The 27,038-nt window shown below is 38.2% G+C and overlaps 1 protein-coding gene across 4 annotated transcripts in view; it reads right to left on the reverse strand.

Annotated features, from left to right (window-relative positions):
• XRCC4 (X-ray repair cross complementing 4) overlaps window positions 1-27,038 on the reverse strand; it is a 139,763-nt gene that overhangs the window by 27,804 nt on the left and 84,921 nt on the right. For all 4 annotated transcript variants that reach the window (XM_083883272.1, XM_083883274.1, XM_083883275.1 and 1 more), the window contains one exon: window positions 24,661-24,808. In XM_083883272.1, the coding sequence (XP_083739398.1) occupies window positions 24,661-24,808 (148 nt within the window). The remainder of the gene's footprint in view (window positions 1-24,660; window positions 24,809-27,038) is intronic.

Below are 27,038 nucleotides of genomic sequence, written 5' to 3' on the forward strand. Positions count from 1 at the left end.
ATTAGGTTTTTTAAAAGCTACAGATGATTCTGATGTGAAGCAAAATGAAAATAAGAGTATTTCACACAGTGTATCAGAGAACCCAGTTTAAAAATGCATCCCCTCATGCCTTGGGCCTCTAAAAACACTCTTAAAAATCAACCAATTCAACGCTTTTCATGTCAATCATACACAGAAGTCTCCAGTGACTCTGAATTTTATGAGCTGTCACTCATCCCAATCCCAGAGGTGGACCTACTAAATAGAAGCTTAATGACCCTAGGAAGCATGGTTGAATATTTCTATGCTACAAAAATGTAAATTAAAAGCACAACAGTAATTGAAATTAAAGTTATATTAAAAAAAAACCAAAACACCACTGGCAATTTCTCCTTAAAAAGTATTTTTATATTGGATATGGACTGTCTTTGTTCACACTGAAATACATATTTTGGTCTCAGAGCGATGTAAATGATGCTCAAAAACATCTTCCTCACTGCAGACAGTAAATGACATTACCTTGAGACAATGAATATTATAGAGTAATAGTTCCTTATAATACATAGTATCACCTGATCAATTGGATTTCCACACTTACAAGAAACCAAAAATCATTCTGTTGTCAGTCATACTGCTCACTTGAAATTTAAGTTGCATTTTCCCTTTATATCAAAGATGGGGATAATATACGAAATTTGGTGCACTGCCCCAAAATTCAGTGTGTACCTGAGCTGCCTCACTGATGGAAAGTTACCAAGACAAAGCCAGGTTAGACCACATATATTGAACAACACAGCAAAGAAATACAGTTTTAATAATGCTTTGCAGAGTGATGATTGAAGAAACAAAATAGTCCAGCAGAAAAACAGAGGGAATTAATGTCTGTATCTATTCTGCTGGTGAAAGCAACTGAACTGGCTGCCAGATGTGTAATATTGTGAATAACTTGTCATAGAATTAGGAAACAGTTTGGGTTGGAATGGAGTTTTATTCAAGTTATTTACTCCAAGGCCCTGCCATGAGGGTCTCCATTTGCATTAAGTTGTACTGGAGGTGTTAAAAAATAAATTAAAATGGCCTGGGAGTTGTGTTACCTGCTTGCCTCGTTAGTCTATTTTTTTAAAAAAAATTCATTTGAAGATTCAGGTCAGAGCATTCAGTTGATGCCAATTAACATACTCATCAGCTTCACTCATTTACATAAGCTGAAATATCAGATCCAGTGAGGGCACAGAAATAAAACAGACTTCTTTATCAATATTTAAGTCAAAATGTCCAGTTACCAATACGGCAACTCTGAAAATCAAATGACCTGTGCAGACTGACATGAATATTATTAACACCTTCATTTCACCTTTTAAGGCAGTCCATACTCCTCATCTTTCAGCATAAAAATACAAAATACTGGCATGAACCACCATTGCTACACTAATCCTTAACACTTTACATGTAAAGGCATTGTTAGGAAAGTGCAAAGCTAAATTCTTATACACTCATGAAAAAGTTTTTATTGTGAAACTAAGAAGTGACCTACTTTTGCAGACTTTTCAACTAATGAAAGCTTTTATAAAAAAATAGATATCAATAATGGCAAAAGCAGAACTACAAGCTGCTGATAAGATTCTTAATATTGATGGGAATATATTCCCTGATGCTGACATTACATCTGACAAATGGAAGGGCTGGAGCAGTGAAGAGTCACTTCCTAGGAAGAACAGAAGAGGGAAATTTCTTGCCTGTTGAAAAGTGTAATAAAAAGTGCTAACCAAGAACCAAACTTTCACAAAAACAAGCTACATTTAGAGGTTCACCATGCTGATTATACATAAATTATATGCTGTAATTTAAATATTATAGACAGCCTTATTAATTGTTAATTATACAGTGAATGTGTAGAAAGCTCACCCTTCAACAGATCCACCAGATCAGTACAACTGTTACTGCTTTTTTTTTTTTTTGATAATCTTAAATCGGACTGTGTCCTACTGATTTCCTGATAAGTAAACAAAAAAACCAAACCAAACCAAAATTTTGGGTGCACTTTACTCTTTTTATGGACTAGGAAAGCATGTTCTTCTTAACTTTGGAATGTGGAGCTGGGGAACAAACCAGAGAGGAACTGAGAGAAAAGTTCACTTAAGAATTATTTAATATTAATAGGGAGATTTTATGGTGACTTTATTGATACGACCATAAAGAATAAGAATACCTCAAGTAAAATGTATCCTCTCAATGTATGTCTGATAAGATAGGTTTATCTCAGGGTGCTATATTTGTTTCACAAAATTTGGGAACACAAAAATAGTCCTTTTATCTTCACAGTTTGTGTCTTTCCTGGAAACTATCAAAACACAACCATAACAGTAAAACCTAAGTTTGCCTAAATTCAGCAATATGACTCAAACAGCACCCCCAACATACACAATCAACGTTCTGAGTTTTAAAACTTTGCAATTTATTAATTTTACAGTATTGATCTCTGTGGGTTATTTCATAAATACTCAGTGTTTAAAAGAAACAGTAATTTTCCTCACTAAAACTGCTGCTGGGGTAACACCTTGGGACACTGAAACAAATGCTATTTATAACATCCAGCAGTAACTCAATATCATCAGGCATTCAAATATATGCCTTCAGCTCCAGCATTTCCCTAAAGCATTCAATCCTTTTAAAGACCCAGTTTTTGTGGCAGTGGTTAAAAAAATGTTCCTTCCACTTGATTAAGGGAACCATTTCATTCCCTAAAGGTATCAGATGTTACCTGTCAGAAACAGAGACAAGAATTGAGCCTTGTTTCACAGAAGAAATATTAAAAAACACAGGACAAAATCAGTGTCACTGCAATGAGCTGGTGAATTATGGTGTTTGGGAAGCAGAGCTTTGGTTAAAAGCTGCTGGCTAAGATTTAATCCAGGAAAGAGCAAAACCAACACACACACATACACACACAAAAATAAAAAGGAAGGGAAAAAAAGGAAAAGAAAAAGGCAAGCTGCTTGGAAAGGCTTTTAGAAGTCGATAAAGGCTATCAGCAAGGGCTTGTGTTCTCTTATAGTGAAAAAAGGAGACAGGGTGGGAGTCGCCCCTCCAAACAGAAGGATTCAGTGTTGATTTTTGTTTTAAATCTCTGCCATAAGGTGAGGGCGGTAGCAGCAGGGGTTGCTGTACTCACTGCGGGAAGAAACAAATCTGTTTATAATTATTATTTTTATGGGACCAGTAATTCTGGGCCTGATAAGTAATGAAGAAATAAAACAAATAAGAAAATTAAACAAGAAACAAACGAGGAATTCTGCCTCTCCTGTGCTGTAGGTCTGGGCTTTCTGAGGGGGTGAAGGATGAGTCAGGGTGACTCAAAGCCCTGTCACGCTGGCGCAAGGGGAATTGAGAGGCACCTTCTGTTTTACCCTCAAAGTGGGTGATCTGGTCCAGCACTGCTCCCACATTAGTCATCCCATGGCAATAAACCTGTGGAACATTAAAAACTCTTTGCCATAAAGAGAGAAAGCCAAAGAAATAGAAAAAAAAAAAAAAAAAAAAAAAGGAAGATAAATGAGCAAAGAAGGAGGAACGATGTGGATGTGCTTGCATGACATGAACATTTTCAAAAGACTGCTTGGCCCATCCACACAAAAACAGTGGGCAGGGAACCTCTCCAAACCTGACCACAGGCCTTGAGCCACACCTGGATCACCTGTCAGCCTGGTTATGGCCACACCAGACCTAAAACCTCACACTTTGTGCTAAATTCAGCATCATCAGCTGGATCCTTGTACCGATTCCAGATCATGCCAAGGGTTGTGTGTAAAGCCTTGCCACTGCAGCATGGATATTTACTGTTTTGAAAAATAAGACTGCTTCTGTGACTTCATCCTTTCAAGAAAGGTAAGAACTGCAGGAGGGGGGGGTTTGGGAGCCATATTCCACCCCTGGAGTGAGCTGTGGCTCAGCGAGAGAACGGCCAGAAATTCACACGTTCACAGGAAAAAGAGGAGTGAAATGGGGCACAGTTACAAAATGCCCCTTTGCAGCCCATGGGCCGGTCTGCTGTGCGTAATTTCAGGATTTTGGCAGGAACACAGTTTAATTTGCATCTGAAGAGCCTTGTTTGCTTGCATTTCCCTCTCACCAATCAACAATCTGCCACTTCTAACGTTGTTCAGGCATAGACACAAACCTGAGAGGGATTTAGTGTATGGCTGCTCCATAGTTCCCCCTTGATAATAATACATAACACAAAGACTTTAGAGATTATAACTATATCCTTCGTGAAATTACAGATTCACAGCAATGTGCCAAAAAAAAAAAATAAAGAAAAGAAAAAGGTTAGGAAAACAGTGAAACACTGAAATAAATTAAAAGCTTATTACTGTGAGAGGAAAAGAGCCCTTATGCCAGGGCTAAATCACACAACTCAGTTTAAGCTGTATGCAAATGGATTAGGGACAAACGTGTCAGTTCTAGAGTTATTTGAAACAGTGAATAAAAAAATTCCCGTGTTTTCAAGAAAAATAAGAGTCCTGGAATGGGTATGTAAATAGGACAGGAAGACTGGAAACAAATGCACAGCTGCAGAGAAACTTACAAATTTAATTATGCATGATTGCTAACTATCAATTTTGTTGCTAAAGTAGTATCATCACCAGTAATAAGGAGAACAACAATTTATCTAATTTTATGGTGGTTGCAATGATGAAATTCTTTGATGTATGATGTTAAGCACAATTTTAACAAAAAAGTATCAATCAATGGGAAAGAAAAAACATGTGCTTTCCAGAGTAGTTCTTGATTCCAGAAATTTATCCAGTTGGAATTTTCTCTTCCTTCACCCCCACCTGTTTTTTCTTAATCCACTGAGATATGCAGGAACTATCTAACAGTCAAAAATAAATAGATGCCTAATGGAACAAAATGAAATTACAGAATTTTCCATCCGGGATATACAAGACATTTCAGCCTAATTGTGTTAGGTAGGGAGGGAAGTAAAAAATAATGTGAGAAAACCTTTCTTATTTTTCTTTTAAGAAAGGTAACCTTTCCCACATACACATACACACACAGAAAAAACCCAAACCACCAACCAAAAACAAAAGCAAAAAAATCCCCAAACAAACTAAACAAAATTAATCACCTGGAAATGATAAAAAACATCACGACTTCTACTGCCCACAATTTTAGACAAAACTCTATTGAGAGTGCTTAACCAGCAAAAGGAAAGGAAGGGCAATGCAAAAGCCGGAAAAAAGGAAATAGTCTGTTATCAAAGGACTATTAATTGCTCCCAAAGTAAGAGCAAGTGATGATCTTCTTCCTTTATTTACTCGGACGTTCAGCTGTCTAATCAAAGAAACGTTGTGCTAGTTGGGCTGAAAGAAAACTGTACCTTTTGTTTTGGTGATTGCCCACTAGACCTTAAGGGCTTTCATTGGATCAGTTTTACAGCTCACTGCTGCACTTTAGAGAAGCAAGGGAACAGCAGGCAGCTCCCAACCTCCACTTGCACCGCCAGGAAACAGGAACAGGGCTCTGGAGCATCACCGAGCTCGGTTTTGTGCTTGTTGCTGCTTGGTTGGTCCTCTCTCCAGAGCTGCAGTTTCTGGTTATACTCAATTTACTGCATTTGCAAATACGATTTTCTAATTACAATTAGCTGGTAATACTCAAGCCAATTGATTTTAAAAATTAATTAATTAGAAAAAAGAGTTTAAACAAAGCACCTTTCCACAGAGAAGACAAAGATTATAGGTTTTGTGTGCTTGCACTCTGCTCAATCTAGCAAGGCAGATTGGCATGAGCCACAATTTCAGTGACCCTCTTGCAGCCTGTAATGAAGTAAATGAATAATTAAAAAACAAAAAAAGATATTTCCTTACTGCCATGCAGGCCCTCAGAATGTTAGATTTTTGCCTTCAACTCTACAATGTGTAAGAAAAGATGGAAATGCACCTCTTCCTTTTATCCTCCCTGCATCCCCCATGCGCAATCCATTACCAAAGCCATGAAAGTATAAAAGTGTCAGGTCCTCTTTCTCTTCAGAACAGCAAGTTTTGTAACTTGCCTGCAGGCAGAATAGGAACAAGCAGCTTTTCAAGGGTTTTTATGGCCCGAAAGAATTCTTACAACAGCAAAATTATTTTGGAAGAAAATTTCTTAACTCCTACCGGAGAGAGCAAAGATGTTCCAGATGATCTGTAAATGATATGTAATGTATGCTGGCTTTTTTCCCCCCTATCTAAATTTGCTCTAGTCTGCCTTTTTAAGGATTTCTATATATTGAAAACAGAATATTTCTAATAATGGATACCATTACAGAATGTGTTTGTAGGGGGTGAAAATGACCACAGGCATGTAAGGCTTTATAGTCATTTCTGTGTGAGATGAGGCCTACAGTGAAAATGAGTGAAGAAAACCTTCATTCCTGATACTTAGCAACACAATTTTTTATTGAAGATGTTTACGACTCTGCAGATGTTACAGGTTTATTTCTTTCCTTACAGGCTGAGTGAGCACAGCAAATTGTCCCCCTGGGAACTCATGAGCCAAGGCACACAGAGCTATCCCAGAAAACATCTCCCTGCATCCGCAGGAATAAAACACCATTAAAAATCTAGTCTTAAGGGGCTGGTGAACCTTGTGCCCTATTGGTCCTAACTATAATTCTGGCATTCTGGCATCATTCTGTGCATTGTGAGACAAATGCACAGAAAATGGGCAATTTATGGAAAAGCTTTCAGCGCAGCAGCCTCGGCTCCTCCGGGTGGGATTGTTATTTCATGCCCCCCTCTCGCCTCACCTGAGGAGAGAGGCAGTGAGATGAAAAAGGGGTAATCAGGCACATTAAAAGCTCTTGGCTGGCAGGGATGGGGCAGGATCACTCAGGAAGCAACAACATGAGCCATTGTATCCCAAACCTGCCCCAACAAAGGCGGCTCTGTCCCTCTGTTTACTTTTCCCAGTTTGTCTTGCTTTATGCCTTTGATAAACTGTCAGGACTAGTTCCTCCAAGGACTATATTCCCCAAAAAACCTCTCTCTGCCAGCCTCACATATGGTACAGTTTCTTGTGCTTCAGGAACCTGCAGTTCTCATAAGGACTCTTCATGTTTTCCATAATAATTTCAATACTTTTCACATTATTTTCCAGCTGTGCTGCATACGGGCTGAGCAGCACCACAAGTCCTGCCCTATAACGTTACTCACTTTTTAGCTGCTGCTGCAGTCCTGTGGGCTGAGCTGCAGAAATATTAAAATATTAAAAAGTACAGATTCAGATAGCTGAATGTCAAACATAGTAACAGTTTACACACAGAACAGATGAATTTACTAATGTTACCCAGCCCCTGAAATAAAGCAAAGTTGAAATAAGATTACTTTGGCTCCCAAAAAGAAAAATTATCAAGTTTCTTTGCTCCAACAACAATTTTTCTCAAAGCTGATCAGGCTGAACTGCACCCCCAGAAATTAACACTGTTGGAAAGATAATAGAGCAGGACATGTACTGGATAAAATAACACTCTTCTAAGGTCTTAAGACAGTCAGGACTTTTCTATTTTTCAAAAACACAGGAAGAGCAACAGGAGAACAATCCCTCAGGTAAAGACTCCTGTGCTAAAGGAGCATCCACAAGGTCTGGATTTGCCTCCTCTGGAGCTGGGGAGAACTGGAGCACAAAAAGGATAATTGTGAAGTCAGAGTGTAATTCAGGGACTTGTGCAATACCATTGCTCTTTAAATTCACTGATTAAACAAATAGCTTATTTTGCAATAATTTGCCTATGTAATCAAGCTTACAGCAAGGTCTAGAATACAAGAACTGTTAATACCAGGGTGACTAAGCCGTCCACTTGCAAAAGCCAGACAAAAAGGGGATAAAATGCATGTCTGAGGCCGGGAAATGTTTCACACTGAGAGCACAGAGTGGCCTTTTTCTGAAGAATGATTAGTGTTCTGCAGCTGCCCTGACCTCATTATACTCACTCTGAAATTCAAACTTCCTATTCTGACAGTTTGTTCGGAAGGTGAAGGAAGAGGGTTTTTTTAAATTTGCCAGTCATGGATGATTACACATCTTCCTTCCACTGATAGCCAAGGGGAGATACATGCCTAAACAGCACTTTTGCCCATCAGAACCTCCCTCCTAGGAAGGCAGCTCCTGGCAAGCAGGTTTTATGCTGAATAATTCCACTTGGCCATTTTCACTTGCCATCCCTCAGATTGAGAAATCACCTCTGGAAAGCCTGAAACGAATTAGTGAAAAATTGCTTCTCCTCCTATTAAGCAATTTTCAGCACTTTATTCTGGTCAATTCAGCAGGTGACCATTCTCCCCAGGAGGACACTGGAACCTGAGGGAGTGAAGATGAAAGCTTTTCCTCCACAGATAAATGTGGTACATTTTTAATTCATTAGGACCCTCATTTAACTTCTCTCAAAACAATAGGCTGTTCACAGTGCTTGTTTTATGGGAATTACAGTGGATTACCAGCAAGCACAAATTCAAACATAATCCATATTTGAGAACTCAGTACATCCTCACAGCTGCACCACAAGCAAAATGCTGCCTGTCATCAGCATTTTTTGTGCATTGCTTGTTGTATCATTCTGCTTTCACTAACTCAAGGCAGCAATGCAAATACTTAAGCCCAGTTTAGCTCCAGCTGGTGGGTTCAGCAGGGCATCACAGGGGTGCTGATGTCCTCACCATGTACCATCTCAGCCTCCTGTCCTGGACGTCACCACAACTGTTCCCATCCGCACCAAAAATACACCCTGTATTTCAGTATTCTGCCATAAAAACCTTTCCCTTGGAAAGGTGACACATTCCTGCCCAGTTCAGCCTTCTGAGAAGAGGAGTTTTCTCAGGAGACAATTGCTCAGAGACAAACCTGCACCATCCCTGGGTCCTCACAGTCCTACAGGCAGCCACAGGGTTTCCCCTCTTCCTTTGTTCCCATCCCCCTGAATGCATGCCATAGGCCAAATTCCATATTAGGATGAATTTATGTTGTTGCCATTGCCTTTTGGGTTGGCTTTAAGCTTTTGCAGACTGCTTCTTTACAAACTTATCTTCTGACGCAAGTACTAATCATTGACCGCAGAAAGGGAGATCAGTAATTCCATTTTCCATCATTATTCTTTCATGTTGGAAAACAAGATGCCTTTTTTATTTCCCAAAAAAGAAATACAGATGCAATTTTGCTTAGAATTTGAACGGGGCAAAGGCTGCCAGGGCTCCAGGAGCTCTCAGGCACAAGGTGGGATTACTGGGGGCTCTGCGCAGAGCCAGGGGTTGGACTAGATGATCCTGATGGGTCCCTTCCAGCTCAGGATATTCTGTGATTCCTAACCAAAGAAGATCTTTACAAAACTCTGCAGGTTATCCAAGAGCTGCAGACTTACAGTTTTGGTCGGATGTTTTCATACACAGCAAAGTCACCTGCCAAAAGTCAGCCCTGTGGAATGTACAATAAGAAATTTAATTTTCAGCCCACGAAAGTAAAAAAATGGCAGCTCCATGTACTTAAGGTGCTGCTCAACATCAGAGCTGCCTTCTGAAATATCAGGAGATTTAGTCTGCCACAATTAGTGTTTTTAGGCTCACCTGCTTTCTGACTGAAATCCTTGGGACACCACAGACACAATCACACAGGGTGATTAAAAAAGCAGGAAATTGGAGGCCCTGTGGAAGGACTCTGGCAGGTGAGCCCTCTGCAGTAGCTCCTGGCTGATGAATGTATAAACAAGCCATTCAAAGGCTAAAAAAGTATCCCACTTCCAAATGATTTTTGCAATTGATGAGAGTAAGTGTGGAGGGTGTGCTCATGCATCTAAAAATATTTATTTCAGACTCAGTAGATATCTACACTCATCCATTTAATCACACTACATTGACCATGTGTCCGTTAAAAAGAATTTTTTCCCTAATCCAAGTGATCCCTTTTCTACAGACTCATTCTCTTATGCTTAAGTATGTATTTTATTCAGATAATGAGCTGCAGGTGATTTTTTTTAATTACTAAAACATCAAATGGACACATAAGAAATCTTTCTTTCTGGTTAAAGCTATAAAGACACCTTTAAAACAGCATTCCACCATTTAATATCACTATTAGTTGTACAGAGCACTTGAATACATGGTACAATAAAATCTAAGATATCTTCAGTGCCTTTCAGGGAAAATATCTGTTTTTCTGAAGGCTTCTGATTGCAAGCAGTTAACCTTCTGTGTTGATTAATAAGTCTAGGAACCACATGTCATCCATGCCATATTTATTAATCTGTTCTTTGTATTTCAGAGGTAGGTGTATAAAATACCTGAAACACCACAGCAATTGTCAGATTGGGCTTTAGAGATTAAGTAGAAGGCAACTCCACTGATGGAAAAGAGACTATAAATAAAAACACACTAAAGATTTCATTGATCAAACGCCCTCCGAATGCATAATTCATCAAGGTGTTTGAGAACATTGAGATGCCTTGTTTGAACAGCAATACACTTCTGTCAGTAATTTGAAATTTAAATTCTCTGAACATTAGCTTCAGGGGGAAGCAGTGGGCGTACTCAACAGGCTGGAGGTATGAGGAGGAAGAGATAAGGATTAAAATAGAAAAGCAAGAAAAAGGTGTCTATTTCAAAGTGCACACTGTTAATTAATAGATTATGAGCCAAAAAAGAAAATGCATAAATATTCCAGTGACAGCTTCACAGTTTAAAAATAAATTTTAATTCAGAATTAAGAAATATTCTAGCAGACATCTTAATTTTCAGTTGGATGGATGGAGGGCTCGATTGGCCTAAATTAAAGACACAAAAGATGGATTATTTCCCTACAGTTCAGAGAATCACAGACTCCCAGATTGGTCTGGATAGAAAGGGACCTTAAAGCCCATGCAGTTCCTGCTGGGATGTGCCAGGGACCAGTGGGAATAGAGGGATGGAGAGGTCCAGCCAGCAATCAGACACAACCTGAGCTTCAGGAGAGGAGCAGGAAACCACCAGGCTCTAAACCTCTGCTCTCCTGACACTTTGCTTAATGCCATCTCTCAACAGACCAAGAATTTTTGTGTCCCCTATCTATATCCATCTATTGCCTGTGTATAATTAAGTTTTCTTCTGAAGTGCTTTTTAATAAAACTGAAGCTGCTGCCTAAGCCCTTCTCACACATCTGCTCTTTCCTCGTGGTGTCAGTTCATCTATAATTAAACACCAGAAAGCTTTATCACCTATCAGTCATCATTCATCCAGGAGATTGTCTTATTTATCCAATTAAAAAGGTATTTATTGTCAACATATTACTTTTTTTTTTCTTCAATACTTGCCTGGCGGAGAAGCCTTGCGCTTTTTCATTTAATTTGTGTGCAATAATATCTACAGCAAAATTATTGTGAAATCAAGAAGTGTTAAAATAAAAAACAGTTGCTTCAGAGTTGGCATCATCAAGGAATTCTCCTGTAAGCTTCAACTAGAGATGGAATATAGATTTGCTGCTGTATACTTTAATATAGATTACTTCTTTAGTTTATTTTTCAGGTTAATAAATAAATTTAATTATAATTTATCTGACGGCTTGGTTACTGGCAGGAAAATTAATTTGCTGAAAGATGGAAAATGAGAAAATATATACAGTACCACATTGAAAACAAGATAAAGTATGGAAGGAGAATAAAACAGTATACATTTAAATTATCCTCCTGCTGAGAAGAAAAAGACAGAAGTCTACGGAGGTGTCTTCCTTGCACATTTATAATAAAAGTTTAATTTTTCAATTATATCCTTGTAATATCCTGTCCTGCAGCACTGATTACTTCCTTGGCTCACTGAAAATTAATTTTATGTAGTGCAAAACTGCCTTTGGAAAATAATCCCCATCAAAACAGAACAAAACAAAAAACCCAACAATCTACCTTCTCATCTAAGACTTGCAAATTCTTCTCCACTAACTGATCCACAATAACGAAATGAGGAACTGACATGTTAATAATATCTGTAAGAAGGTACTAAAGACTGAGGACCCTGATTATGTCCTGTCACTCTCTTGTCCTTAATTAACTTCTACAGAGTCTGAAGTAGGAAGAGCACCAGGCTTTCAAGACTGTAGATCTTGGCATAGTTTATAAATAATCCCCACTATTCATTTGCAATTTTGTCGTTTGGTGGTGTTTTGACACAACCACCACTGAAGCCAATAACCTATAAATTAAGGTAATTTCAAATAAGAAAATAAGTGAGAAACACCACTACAAAAAATGCAAACAACAAAAGGCTGAAAAAGATCAGGGTGACAAATTCCCTCACCCCGGATTTAGGTCTGGTCCTGCCAGAGAGGACCAGATGTAAATCTGGGGTGAGGAAATTATCTGAATTAGACACTGGATTCCAAAACCCATTTTAGGATGCTACTGCAAAAGTTATGAGCTGCCTCAAGAAAAAAAAAAAAACAACACACCTTCAGCTGTGTACCCTATGTTTCTGTTTCCATCAGCTAAAGGTTTAGATGAAATTGCTCAGAAAAACAATCTGATTTCTCTTTTCTTCACCTACATTAAGGCAGTCACGTTTTGCTCCAGGGGACAATGGAGACTGTGTTACATGAGACAACCTACTTTTGTGAGAACATACAATGGAAGAATAATATTTTGAGATGTCAGGTGATGGCAGGTAAGCTCCACACAGGTGCACCTTTATGCAAGTAGAACCAGGCTCTACCTTGATTCATTTTCTGAATTCCATGTCAAATTGGCTAAGTCTTAACAACTGGAAAGTTTTCAAGATGAAAAGCACTTGTCAACATGAGTCAGCCAAGAAATATATGTAAAAGCAGAGAACTCAATTACATTTGGAATGCTGGTGCCCTGCTAAGGAACAGCAATTTCAAGTGTGACAGAAGTTTTGAGGTTAATGATTTGGAAGTCCTAACTGAGACTCAACTTTCTGATGCCAAGGTAATGGCCTTTAAATAAATATCAAGTAAATGCTTAAAAATAACCACTAAATGCTACTGAAGACAGGAATGGCCTGGTTACAAAAAAAAAAAAAAAAAAAAAAAAAAAAAAAAAAAAAGTGAAGATGTGAAACAAAAATATGAATAGCCAGCTTAGATTCTGGATGACAGTCACCTGTCCAACAACATCCAAGCCTGTTTACTGTCATCTCAGTAACGAACTTTACTAATACAAATTTCCCTCCAATTTTTTTTTTTTCTTTCACTTGCATATTTCCCTTTGGAACAGAAATATGCATTTTGGTTGATGCATCATGAAACTCCAGTGGTGTCTGAAAATTACATGTGTCACCATATTCAATGTGATCTACCCACTTGTGGGCTGGTTTTGCAAAGAGACCTCAGTGACAGAAGAGTCAAAAATACTGAATATATTTTTCACTTGGCAAAATGAGAATGGGTCAAGACACGGGAGTTGGTGCAGAGCTGGGAGTGGCATGAATAAAACCATGAAGAAGGGGAGTGTCTGGCTAACATTGCCTCAGGGTAACACAAAAAACTGCCTTTTTTCTGGAAATCTAGCTCAAGGAAAGTTATAACAGCATCAAGAACATCTCAACCTTGCAAATCACTGCATGAGAGAAGCTGTGAATGGAGGATTGTGGTCTCTGGCAGCATCCTGCACCCATTCATGCTGAGTAAACAGCCTGATGAGCATTCCTCCTCCTGCCCTGATGTGATGGCTGATTTGGTGTCAGTTAGAGCAGAAAAGGTGTAGATGTGTATCAGGCACGAAGGGTGCCTCTCAGGGGTTGTGCTGGAGGGCAGAAAGTGGGAGGGCAAACAGGAGACTGAGAGGACTCACACCAAAGAGTGGGTAAAGACTCACTAGGGCAACACCATATCCCTCTAAAACAATTTCATGTCACCCAAACCCTCCAGTCCTTACAATCCCATCCCTGCTTATTCCAGTGCCTTGACATGATTTCCCCAAATCTCCTGCTGTGTTATTCCCTGTGTTTAGCCATGCCAGCCACCACCTGCTCACAAGGCAGAGCTTGTTGTTCCAAACAACCCCTGCTGTTCCCAGATTTGGGAAGGACAAGGGAAGTTGCACAAAATTAAGGCATCTGTAAAAAACCTGTTTTGATCTCCTGCCCTCCTTTTCTTCCCTTTGCTTCTCCCCCTTGCCACCATCATTGGCTGGGGGATACTGGTTTGGAGATTTCGTATGGACACAATGTTTACACATTTTGCTCTGGGATGACTCTCAGTAACATTGATAAAAATTGATGCTTTTGCCTCTTCTTAAAACTTTGGAGCTCACAAAGTATTTTGGATCATTTAAAGAGTCAGCAGGCAACTAATCACATCCTGACAATGTTTTATTCTTATTTGGAGATCTTCTATTTTGTGTCTTCAAATCAGTTTTTACTTCAACTGAAACACTTGCTCAGGTTCTGAGCATTTTTGTCAAAACAATTGTGTATAATCTGGTGGTTCTTTTTTCTTTTTTTTTCATTTAACATTTTTAGTCAATGCTGTAGCTACACAGCTATTTAACTAGAGAGGAGCTTTAACATCCAGATATTCTTTTCTAACTTGGTGTTTCCAAACAGTTTGACACTGACATAGCACTTGAACAGAAAAACTATTTTGTATTTGTGACAAACAGCAAATCCAGGAGGCTTACTCCTTGTAGAAATGTTTTTCTATTCAGTTTTAGCCTAAAGGATTGAAGGTTTTCTTTATAAAAATATATATTTTTTCAGGATAGCTTAATAAAAGTAGAATTTTGTTCAGGTAGTTCAATAGTTACCCAAGGATCAGCTCCAGAGGGACTAAAGCAGTAATTCTTTGGATGGTTCACATCCCCAGCAGAAACCAAAGAATTTATCACCACTCTATTCTAGTTTTACACTTGTGAAACTTCAAAGTTTAGCCAGTTGTGGCAGAACATGGAAGTGATGAGTAATGAACCATTTTCCTCTCTGAACAAAAAATAACCCCTGTGAAAATATTTTATAGAGTTGCTCAGGAATCTGGGGAGTGGGGAAGATCACAATATGAACTAAGTGTTAATAAAAGTTTATTCCTGTGGCCAAATCCTAGTTCAGAACCTGGTAATCTCAATTACTATGTGGCAAAATTCTCAACATGTAAAAAAAAAAAACAAAAAATTAATCTTTTTTCAGACTCCGGCTAAATTCAGTGAACATTCTCTGTGTTCTCTGATGTCTTTAGAAAACCACATCTCTGTGAGCTTCTACAACATAAAAGAAATTTCTTTCAACCTTTTTCTACAATTAGCACCTTTTTTAACAACCCTCTCATAAATTATTTTCTCAAGTTAAACACCTTCTTTATCTTTTCTAGATAAACACAAGGCAAGAGGTACTATTTTTTAACTCAACAGACAGGTCTCTTACTTTGATGTCAAATACTCCTTGGGGGATCTATATAAGTGGAATATAAAATATTTATTTCTATGCTCTTGAATAATTAACACCTTTTAAAGAAGCATATGAGAAATCTCATGTCTTTCTGGCATGAGACCGAGAATGAAACTCACCCTTACCAAACAGTGGAGTTTTCTTGCACATTTGTCCCATTTCCTCATTTTTTTTTTTGTCATTATTACCGTGTTCATTCTAAATATACAGGATGAAACACTGATGCCAGTGGCTACACGACTATGAGATTTAAATTCACCTCAGTACTTTGAAACATCAAAATAATTTTGAAAAGAGCCTTTATCTCACTTCTGCTATTTAGGATTCATTACAACATTGACTCTGTTGCTGATCACTTTTGAATATTGACCATTTTCCTTCAGTTTTACATCCTGTCCACTTATAACAGCTGATACACAGAAAGCTATTTGAGGAAAACACAAGCATGTAATTAGCTTTCAAATTGCTGGTTGTATGTTCAAGCTTGAGTGATGCAACAGCTACATGACAATTGTTATGAATGGTTTGACAGATGAATAAAGTAAGGAATTACTTTAAGTGTTATTAAGTAATCAAGGGAGTGTGTCAGCAATATTCTGCGTTAACAAGGCTCACATTAATGTAATTCTGCAGCTCCTGCAGCTTCTAAGAAAGACATTTTTATTTATGCTCAAGGAGACTGAAAGGTAGTCGAATAATTTTAAGAGAGACCTGATTCGGGCAACTCTGTCTTTAATTCTCAAAGTTTTTGGACTGATGCATGGGTATGTGGTATGTGCCCTGCCACAGATGGCAGAACTCATCAAAAAGGCATCCTGATTAATGCCACAGGAATTCTGACACAGGCTGACAGAAACAGATGAGTCCCCTCACCCGACCATGAAAGTGCATTTGCTCAGACCGTATGTATTAGTCACAGTGTATAAATTTATGAATATTTATCCACTCTGACCCGACCAGGGGATGCTCTAAATATCATCAGAAATTCATTGCCATGGATGTCAAGGGCTTGATTTACTGCTTTTGGGGAGGCATATATATGTGGTAAATAGGAAAACAAATGCACCATCAGTGCCTCTCACCACATTCCCTCTCCTGTCTCTGCTCACAGACATTTTCAGTCCCACCTCTCACCCTTTTCTGAGCTCTAGACCTTTTCCTGCTCCTTCTCCAAGCCATTCTGAGGCAGAAATAGAATTAAAATAAATTCAAGTACAAGCCTTTTTCCCCTTTTCCCTCTGTTTCTGCATCAGAATTCAAGCATTCTGGAACAGAAAATGCCCTAATATCTGTAACTTTTTTAGTTTCAGCAGCATCCTCACACATCACACACAAGAGGTCTAGAAGGACACCCAAATCTGATAAAATATTTCTCATTGGCTGGACCTAGGTCTTCACAATCAACAGTAATCGGTGAAATTAGACAGGTGAAAGAAAATAGACAATCTAGACACAGCCATCACTGCTTGAGAAGTAAAATCACCACTGGAAAAATAATTCCCATACATTTAGTTCTGTGGATTCTAAGCAGAGGATTAAGCACTAATTTTAGCATAAAGAAATTGGAAAGTCTTGCTGAATCTAAATGGTATCTTTTCAGCCCTGCTTTGCTGAGGTGGGACATTTCTGGGAGAAAAAAAAAAGGTAAAAAGTTAAGTAAAGAAAAAAGGATTAATAGAAATAAAAAATAGAAAGATTATTAGCTTTATGCAGTGAATCTGAGTTTTGAAAAGTGCACTGAACTAAGCAATCACTTCAGCAGAGCAAGCACCATTTACAAGAGTTTGTGAAATCCTTTCCCAGATCATGAGTTTTAGTGTATTTCTGTGCACAGGATTTTCTCCAGCAGGTTTTCTGGGGTCCATTATGATTTAAGGGATTACTGGCCTTCCAGACAGCTGTGCTATACAGAATACTCCAATTTAATGCAGTAAATAAGACTTAACTTCATGTTCAGTCCAAAGAAAAACAGAAACAGATATCTGAGGCAGCTTTATGCCATTACTAGAGCCAACCTTTCCTCTTACTCTCTGCCATGCTATTTTTTGACACCGGGGCTGAGGTGGCAAGCAGGTTACTTGGGCTTTCCATCAGCCTAATCTCAATCTCCTGCCAACACCTAATCAAAATCTCAGGCACCTACATTACCTGCTCCTTCCTACTACAAGTAATGTAAAAAAAATTCTGCCTGAAAAGCCGCTTTGGGAAATTGAGGTTTAATGGCACCATCAAGAGCCTTTTGCAGAAGTGTTCACACAGAAAGTGCATGTTTCTTCCTGCACCCTGATCACCAGGATGCACATGGAATTTCAAATATTGCCTTCTTGGTTGCTTTTAACACAATCTCCTTTTCTTAGCTTCCCACCCTTTACCCTCAAAGCCTGAAAATGTTGGAGCATGGTCTACTTCAAAAGTGAACTGCTGCTCCAGCACTGCTGGTTGCCTCAACCACATATAATCTTTCCCCCTTCTTAGTGTAATTTACCTCTGAGAAGAAATTCTTTGGCTTCCCACATTAAAACACCCCATCAAGGTTCTCAGTATTTAACAAAACTAATGCATGGTGTGATAAATTCAACTATTCCAGCCCACAAACTGCCTAAGAGGGGCTTAAAATATAAAGCTCAGGTAAAACACCACTCCAGTTAAAACCTTTGTTGAAAAGGCAAAGGAAAAGCATCAAAAGTTTACCAGAAAGGTAATGGAGAAAGAAGGTATCCTTTCCATTTTTTAAGCTCTTCTCTTGTAATCTCACAGCCTGAAATATGAAATAAATTTTCTGGGAATGTTTCAGTGAAATACATTATAGATGAATCATTGGAGACACATATCTCACTAGATTTGTCACAGCAATAAAATCCTGACCTAAGGAACATGCCCTAAGACAGCAGAGGGTAGAGTCCTGTCAGTCTTACTGAGTAATAACTCCTCCACCAGCAGTCAATTATTGGGCTATTACCAGTGACAAAACCTGTGAGATGTGCTACAAACTGGAGAGCTGAGAGACTTTCCCTGGGAGAAATGGCAACCTCTGAGGTCAGCAGACAATGTTAATTTTTTTCCTGCCCTGGGCCTTCAGCCTTCACATTATCCCACCCTTCCCTGGGGAGCCAAGAGAAATGGTGATGGTGGATCCCAATTCCTTCCACTTCCCATGGAAATAAATCACCCCTTCCCACGTGGATGGTGGAAGCCTAATTATCTACTGCTCAATTAAAAAAAGACACTGCACAAGTACCACCACCAGGAGAAAAACAGCTGTGCTTTGATGCATTTATTTCTGCCTTATTCATTTGAGCTGAATGAAGACTTACTTTAGATTTTTTGCAACCACTTCCCCCCCCCCCACCCCCCCCAATGATTCATGTCTTTATACAGGTTTTGCAATATTGTCATCAAAGGCTTTATCCCTTTTTTTTTGTCTCTGACAGCCCCCCATTGTTGCACAGGTCACAGCTCTCCTTCCCACCCCAGCCTGGAACAGTCACAGGTGACTGTTCAGGTGATGAGGGTCACTTATCAAAGCTCCCCTCAGGCCAAACAAAGGTGCTGGGATATTTCTGATGTTTGCTCAGGTGGGGCAAAACTGTCTGGTGTGACTGATGTCACTCTGCTGCTGCCAGTGTCATGGCAAAAGAGGGGAGGAAGGAGAAAAAATAGATGGAAGAATGGGGAAGGGGAAGGCAAAGGGAAGAAACCACCCAAAAGCACAAGATAATGCTGAGCATGCATGAATCACAAAGACGCCTTAACTCGCTATTTAATTTTTTTTGGTTTAATACTCACATTAGAAGATTATTCAACCCAACCATCCACTTCTAAGAGATTTCTTAACTTGTTTACATTTCAGCCTGAACAAGTAATCATCAAAAGCTTTCTAAACATTGCATTCCATAAATTTATGATGGCAGGAATGAGCTTCTCACTGCTGTACACATTCACTGCACAGACTGACTGAAAGATTACAGTGATCACACTGTTTGCTAAACCAGGAAAGTTCTCTCCTATTGTATTAAATAAATGAACTTAAGAGAATACAAAACTGACATGTCATTATGAGCTCTTAAGTACATCTTTCCCTAAAAGGGGGTAACTGGTGTCAACTTCACACCCCTTCTGGAAGGTTCTGGTGTCATTTTCAGCAGAACCCAATTTTTGCCTGGTTGAACTTTTATGAGAAGAAAAAGTTGTTGTGTGAGACAGAAAACCCTAAGTCTAGTGTGTCACCCTCTGAGAACTCCAGATTCCAGGACAGATCTGTGGTTTCTCCTACCTGAGTCACTGGTGGTGGCAGACCACACTTTAAATAAACCTTGCATTAGAGCTTCAAGAATGTGAACCGCAAGCAATGAATTAAACAAATGCAGAGAGAGGATCCCCAGGGAGTCCTAGGCTCACCACAGGCTCTGAGTGTTTTTAAAGGGATGGAAGTTTATCAAAAGAAAGACAAGTCCAGGTTATTACAGTATTGGGAGACATTGCTGAAGGATTTCTTTCCAAATAAATGACATATACCTCCAAAGACTCAGAAAAAAACCCTTTTGAACGTACGGAAAGGAGGAGAGCATGAACACTGGACAAAAATAAAAATCCACATTTATCATTAACAAGTAAAAACCATGCAGCAGCTCATTCTACCCACAATTACACACATGACTAAGTTTAATCAGGCCCTGAAGTCAAGAACAAACAGCGAGTGTGAGCACTGTAATAATCGTGTTTAAAGTAAAAATTACATTCCCTGTTTGGCCTCTGATGGAGCAAGGGATGGCAATAAAGGTGGCACAAACCTCCCCCTGGCAACTTCTGGGACCGTCAAACACACACTCAGAAACCTGATTACACTTCTCTGATTGCCTTGAGTGTTTATCCTAAAAAAGTGAGAGCTCCTAAAAAACATGTTGACCCTTTTAGAACTTTCTGAAAAAACAAGGTTTATGTGTAAAAAAAAAGAAAGAATTTAATTACTGGTAGCAAAGATCCCATCAAATTGACCTGCAACTCAAAATTTCAGCAAAGCCAAACACAGTGAAGTAAGAGAGAGCATCTCTTTCCTTCAATTTAAACTTAGGCCTGATTCTGACAGTCACTTCATTTTATCACTCAAGCAAGAGGTACTAAGACAGCAAAAGTAAAATTTCAATTAAAAAAAAAAAAAAGGCAGTAAAAAAAAGTGACATCAAATGTACTAAACTAGACTTATGAAACTGAAATTTTTGTCATGCAGGACAATTAATAAGTCAGATTCACAGTGCTTGGTGCAAACAGGCAATTCTTCTTAAAAAAAAAAAAAAGACAGGAAAGTAATACCTGTTACTTCTCAGTCAGTTGGATTAAGAGTATCTATTAACACTTGCTTCTCAGAATTATGGAACACTTCCTCTGTGTTCCAACTTTTTAAAAAATTGTTTTTCTAGTCTTACTCTCAGGAGAATCCAGGGTATTTGCATCCATAATAATGTTTTTTCCTGTATTTAAGATGCCTTTCCCCAAAGCACTTCTGTAATTGTACATCCACTCAACAGTAGGCATGCATTAAATGGCACATGAATTATGAATACCCTTGAGCAGCAGGAATGGATTATATTTTGAAATATACAGAATAACTTAAAGAAATTTTGAGCCTTATACAGCAAAGCCTTTCTACTAGGAAACATGTATGAATGAGAACCATAAATGATTCTTTATTAGCGAAAAAATGAAAGACAGAAATAAAAAGGGTTGTTTTTTTTTCTTAACTCATTAAAAAAACCCCCAATTTTGATAAATCAAAGTGGAAAGATGTAAATTGCACTAGAAATGGAAGCTTTTTCCTTTTTTGATTTATTTTTATTTCAGTTATAGAGGCTCTATCTCTGTTTCACTGCAGTCTGTGACTGCAGGTTTTGTTTCAATGACAACGCTTCATTTTTAAAACTATATTAAAATCTTGCCATCTTCAGTAGGTACTATCTGCTCTCAAGTAGGTTGCAACACTTTTAAAGTGAAAATATTATAGAAACATCCAATTATTTACAGGATTCAGGCTGACAGGCCATACAGCTAAGCCTTTATATTGAATGCATATCCCACACAGCTAATACTGCCATTCATATGCAGCCCCTGAAGAGATTTGGGTAATGCCTCAATAAGCATAACTTCTAACTGTGGATTGGGAAAGCTCTTATTAATTTTTTTTTCTCCTCCAATTATGAAATGCAAATTGTGAAAAGCAGAATTTGCATCTTAACTTGACTTATATATTATCTCTGCCTTGCACCTTAGGAAATTGCCAGATATTAAGTTATAGTTAGAGCTGCACCAAGACCATCACAGTTTACTAGAATCAGAATAATTTTATTTTACTTCCTGGCTCAATTGTGCTTTTAAAAGTAAGATCTACTTTTTGTCTTTACATATTTTTAAAATGTGTACATGAAGAGGCATAGGTCAGCTGCTATTAACTAAAAATAACATCTGTCTGCCTAAAGAAGAATTTCCTTTCACTGGGTATCTCAGATTAAAGAACAACCTGCTAGAGAGCTGGATAAACCTCATTCTTGGCAGCTGGCTGACCCACTAATTATTCTAAATTTCTACTTTATCCTAAAGTACATCTTTATTTCAGCAAATAATTAAACAGTTCATTTAGCAACCTTGTTCCACAAATCCTAGTTCAGTTCCTTGCTGCTCTAATGGCTACTTTTTACTAAGCTTAATATTATCCAAAGCACATTGCCAAGTTTCATTAAAAATGTTGATTTAGCCCTTGAATGAATTGCCACAGTAATGCTAGATGTCTATATGGATAAATACAATTCAACTCCTTTTCCTGCCACTGCACACACACACAAAACATGAGAATGGCAGCACCCCTTTTGCTCTAATTTCTGTGTGAAACAGATTTTTGTTTTCATTCTTCTAAGTATTTGTGGTCATATCCAAGAATATATTTTCATTCCAAGGAGCAGAGAATTGCCACGCAAGTAGCTGCAACATCCATAAACCTAAAATATTTGCAGAAATAGAATCCTTTAAGTCTTGATGAACTTAGCATTTCCTGTAGATGATCTTGAGTTTAAGATAAATGCTACTTTCTTAGCATACTGTAAAGTCTTAGGAGAAGCATATGAAAGTTAAGACACAACTTTTCTTATGTGATAACATCAACCGCGTTGAAAAACACTGTGTTTTCAAAAAACGATCTGAAAGGCAAAAGGAGAAGAAAACTTTGGATGTTTTCCTTTTCTAAAGAGGTAGTTTTAATTCTTCTTTTTAGGGTCTTGTACCAAGCAGCTCATGATGCAGCAGGTTAGGGCAGTATCAGGCTCATGGTTTTGGGTTTGTGGCAGCCCTTCTCTCGCCCGGGGAGCATGACACCAGCACTGGTGATGTCACCAAAATTTCCACATGGGAAATAACTATAAATAAGCTCTGTTTGCTAAAGCAAGAACTGTGGGAGAGGGTTTTGTGTGACTTGGCCTCGAAGCACTTACATTTGTATTTACATTAAGGAGCCAGCCCTGGCTGCAGGTCTGAGCAGGAGAGCCCAAGAATGAGGGAGGACTCAGTGCATTTGCAGATGTGATCACGAAATCAGATCAAATCTGATCCCAAAACATCACAACATGCTCTCCTATCTCCCTGTTTGTGATGGAGCACTTCCAGAGGCAAAGGAATTTCAAGGTTAAGTTCCCCCCACTGCTATCCCTTTAGTTGGATTAAATATTTTTGATTTTTTTTTTCTTTTTGCTCAGTGACACAATACTGGAAAACATTTTGGGCAGGACCCCAACGTGCTGTCAAGCTGAAGATAAAGCCCTTTGCAGCAACAAGGATCTGGCATTCCATCAGCACAAATTACTGGAGTAATTACAAATTACTCCATAAAAAGAACACCTATATTTATGAACTGGGTCACGGTCCTAATTCTACATCTCCCCACTTTTGACAGGCTGAAGAGAACTGAAAATTATTAGTTAAGCAAATTGACTGAAAACTTGATTAGCAGCTGGCAAAAGACTTCAGATAAGCTCAGAAACTTCAGTGACATTTGAGAAAAATAACCAGCAAAGTGGAAATTATTTAATTTCAGCTTTTGTAATGTTTCAGGTAAACAAGGATATTTCCTGTCTTCTTACCTAATCCAAGAACTGCCACTGCCACATAAAGTGCAAAAAAGAAAAATGGAGATAGAGACTGATAGAATGGATGTTCCATATGACCAGTCTCAAAGTATAACTAATTATGTTATAGCCATTAAGAAGAGCCACTCGTTAGATTCAGCCCTGACTCAATTTGTAAATAGAGTAGAAATTCTTTGCACACATGAAAGGCATAATGGTGCTCTGTTTCTACTAAAATTTGCCTTATTTCAAAGAATTAAAACAAAAATATCATTATCTTCTTGTTACCCTACACACAGGACTCAGATATCCATAAACAGACAATTATTTAGTTCAAGGCCCCTGTGTATTTGCAATACTTTGCCTCCATAGGCAAAGTATTTTTCCTTCAACAATCAATATTAAATAAAATTAACCTGAATTCCAGGCAAACACAGGCAGGCTGTCAGAATCAAACTAACCAAATATAATGGTAAAAGGGCATTTTCCATTGCAATAGACTGGGATGCAAAAGAACAAAAATGCAAGGTCTGACATATTTCTACAGCATCCTAAAAAATGCGATTTTTAACTAATAAAACAGGATTGTAAATTCAAACATTCCTAGCTGGCATCAAACCACAACTTTTACGTCAAAATGAGATAATTCTCCTGCCGTTTAAACAGAAATCTTTGCTAATCAAGGGAAATGTCTTTGTAATCTACTTGCGTCCATGGCTGTTTAAAGAGTTTACAATCCATGGAATATATCAGATAAAAATGGAAAATATGTATTTTCAAATGTAATTCGCCATATATTTAGGAAAAAAATAGGTTTATGAAGAAAATACTACTAATCCCATAGCAGCTCTAAGGCAGCTCTATGCACAGCTATAAGCACCTCCCAGAAAACATGGAAATATTTTCAGAAGCTGCAATGGTCATAAGAACAATACTTTTAAGTGTTCCAAATCCTGACCCCCTTTGTGTTTTAAGAATGAACTATTTTTTTTCTGCCTGGAGCCTTCGCTTTCAGAAAAATCTTATTAAAGATGGAATTGAGAGGTAATTTCTTTCCACTAGAATCCCAAAGGCAGAATCTCAGCATGGTGAGGTTATACGTGCCCAGCTGGGTTTGGAGTCCCACAAACCCAGTGAGGTCTGTGAATATAAAAACATTTCAATACATTTAAAACCTTCTTACTTTTCCTGGGCTGGCTGCTCTGCCTCCATAGCAGCCACCTTAGCTCCTGTCCCTGCAGGTTTTGCTCTCCTTTGCCTTCGTTTTCTCCTCGGAGCTGGGTCCACGATGTCTGGGCTGCCCAGGAGGGAGGAATCCCTTCGTTCCAGAGCTGCCAAGAGGAAAACCAACCAAAGTCAAAACAAATCTAACATTTGAAGTGTTTCAAGACAACCCTTTAAACATTTCTTTTCAGTGTCTTTCTTATGAAAATCTCTATAGTTCCAAGATGGACTCAGAACTGAGATAAGTTTGTGACATAAAGGCAAGTCCAAAAAGACTGAATTTAAACTAGAAAGATAATATTTTTTTGGTACCTCTTTGCACCCAGTGAAGAGAAAAGCCAGCAAGCCCAGACTGGGCAATCTATCTGGATTTTCACTGCCTCCTCTCCTGAAGCTGAGTGAAGCTGGTTCTGTCCAGGTTCATATATCTATTTAAACTACCATGAAGATTCATAAAATATGCTTTATCTACACTTAAACAGCAAACCCCTCTCCACTTTGGCAATTACCTACTCAAAACTCAAATGTCAAGAAAAGGGATCCTTCCTTAAGCTAAAACTCTACATAGAAAACAAACAAAAAAAACCCCCCTTATGAAAGCATTCAAAAGTTATGCAGACATTTTTATTCCAGCTATCAACATCCTGCAGTGTATTTTCATTTGGTATGTCTGCTTTCAAAATGAAATCTTTAATTACCTATAATTTTCAAGGCAACGATATCCAGAAGAGCACAAATTTCATCTGAAATTTATTGAATAATAATGTGGCGACTGAGGTTGAAGCTATTAGGGTAACTTCCCTACGTTTCTGTGCATTTTAGGGTGGTTTAATCCTTGTATTGGATGAAAGATGCCATAATTTGAGATTCAACACAAACGGTTTTCACAGAAAGTAAATAATAATGAGCCCTGTTTCCCCATTCCTTTTCACAATTGTTATCCACGTGTACTGAAAATAATGCAGGGAGGTAACACACAGACCACAAGTGGCATTTTCACCGCTTCTCAAAGAAACGTGTTTCTGGCCAAGAACACTGATAAATTAATCAGAGGCTCCCTGGTGCCTCTGCTCAGGGTGAAGCAAATGCTTAACATTTAATAATATTAAACATTCACCAGCATGCACTATACTACATCACAGACTTGCAGATATTTGCAGGGTGACAACAGGTATTAGCTGACATATTTCCAAGGCACAAGCTAATTAACAAGTTCCAAAGTCCAGCACAGACAAGACACATTCCTACAACAAATGCTGAGAAGGGTTAAATGACAGCCTAAGTGTCCATACTAAACTGTAACCAGATATGCATACTTTTCCAGTGTTAAATGCTGAAAATATGTTTATGATAGTTACTCTTTACCTGTCTGGGGCAGCATGTCCAACATCTGCACAAACACTATTTTATATATTTCAACATCACTATTCAAAGTTGGCCTCTTCATAATGAATATACACAGAACAATTTACTGTCAAAAACCCAACAAACTTGAATAATTTTACTATCATAACTCCTATCCTTCCTTGTTGCTGTTTACCTCCCTCACCCTCTATTTCAGCCAAAAAGTAGATCCAGAGGTGAACCTCATAGACAAAACCTACATTTTCCTAACATAATAAAGAAATGTCTCTGTGTTTTGACCTGTTCAATATGCACTGGTCATCACAGCCTTCATGCTCAGTATTTTTTTGCTTTTTGGACACAAAATTCTTCTATGTCTAAAATGAATTTTAAAAGACCTTTTTTCTTCTTTTTTTAAAAGAATAATTTCTTTTAATTGTACCAAAAGAAAGGCCTCTCATTCAGGAAGCCCAGAATTCAGTCTCACAAATAGCAGCAGACTGGCTCATGGGTGAGGGTTGATCACCACAGACTTGGGGACTTTTGCTGTGTTTGTTTCTTTCTTTTAAGCTAAAACTTTCTGAATTGCTGAAGAAAAGATGGGATGCACTTGACTCTCATGCAACACCACTGGACTTTAAACACACACCCACTACTGCTACCCAAAAATAATTCCCATTAATGAATTCATTTATAGCACTTGAATAAAAGCCAAAGAAAGCTTCAGCAAAATATTATTCATTGCTCAATGTAAAAATCATGTGGAAAAATAAGAGACAGTCTTAGACACAAGCCTAGCTTTTCATTCTGAAAATATTTTTTGCCTGAATTTAAGCAATGTTTTAAGAAAGGGAAGTTCCTTGACTCCTCATGAAATTAAATTTCTTACTTTTATATTATGTAATTAAATATGAGTGATTGTTATACCTTTGAGAGGAATGGTAGCAATTTAAACAGAGAAAATAGTACTTCTGGATGAAAAACAGTAATTAA

This window comes from Zosterops lateralis (genome assembly GCF_965231275.1).
Source record: "Zosterops lateralis genome assembly, chromosome: Z".
NCBI classification, from domain to species: domain Eukaryota; kingdom Metazoa; phylum Chordata; class Aves; order Passeriformes; family Zosteropidae; genus Zosterops; species Zosterops lateralis.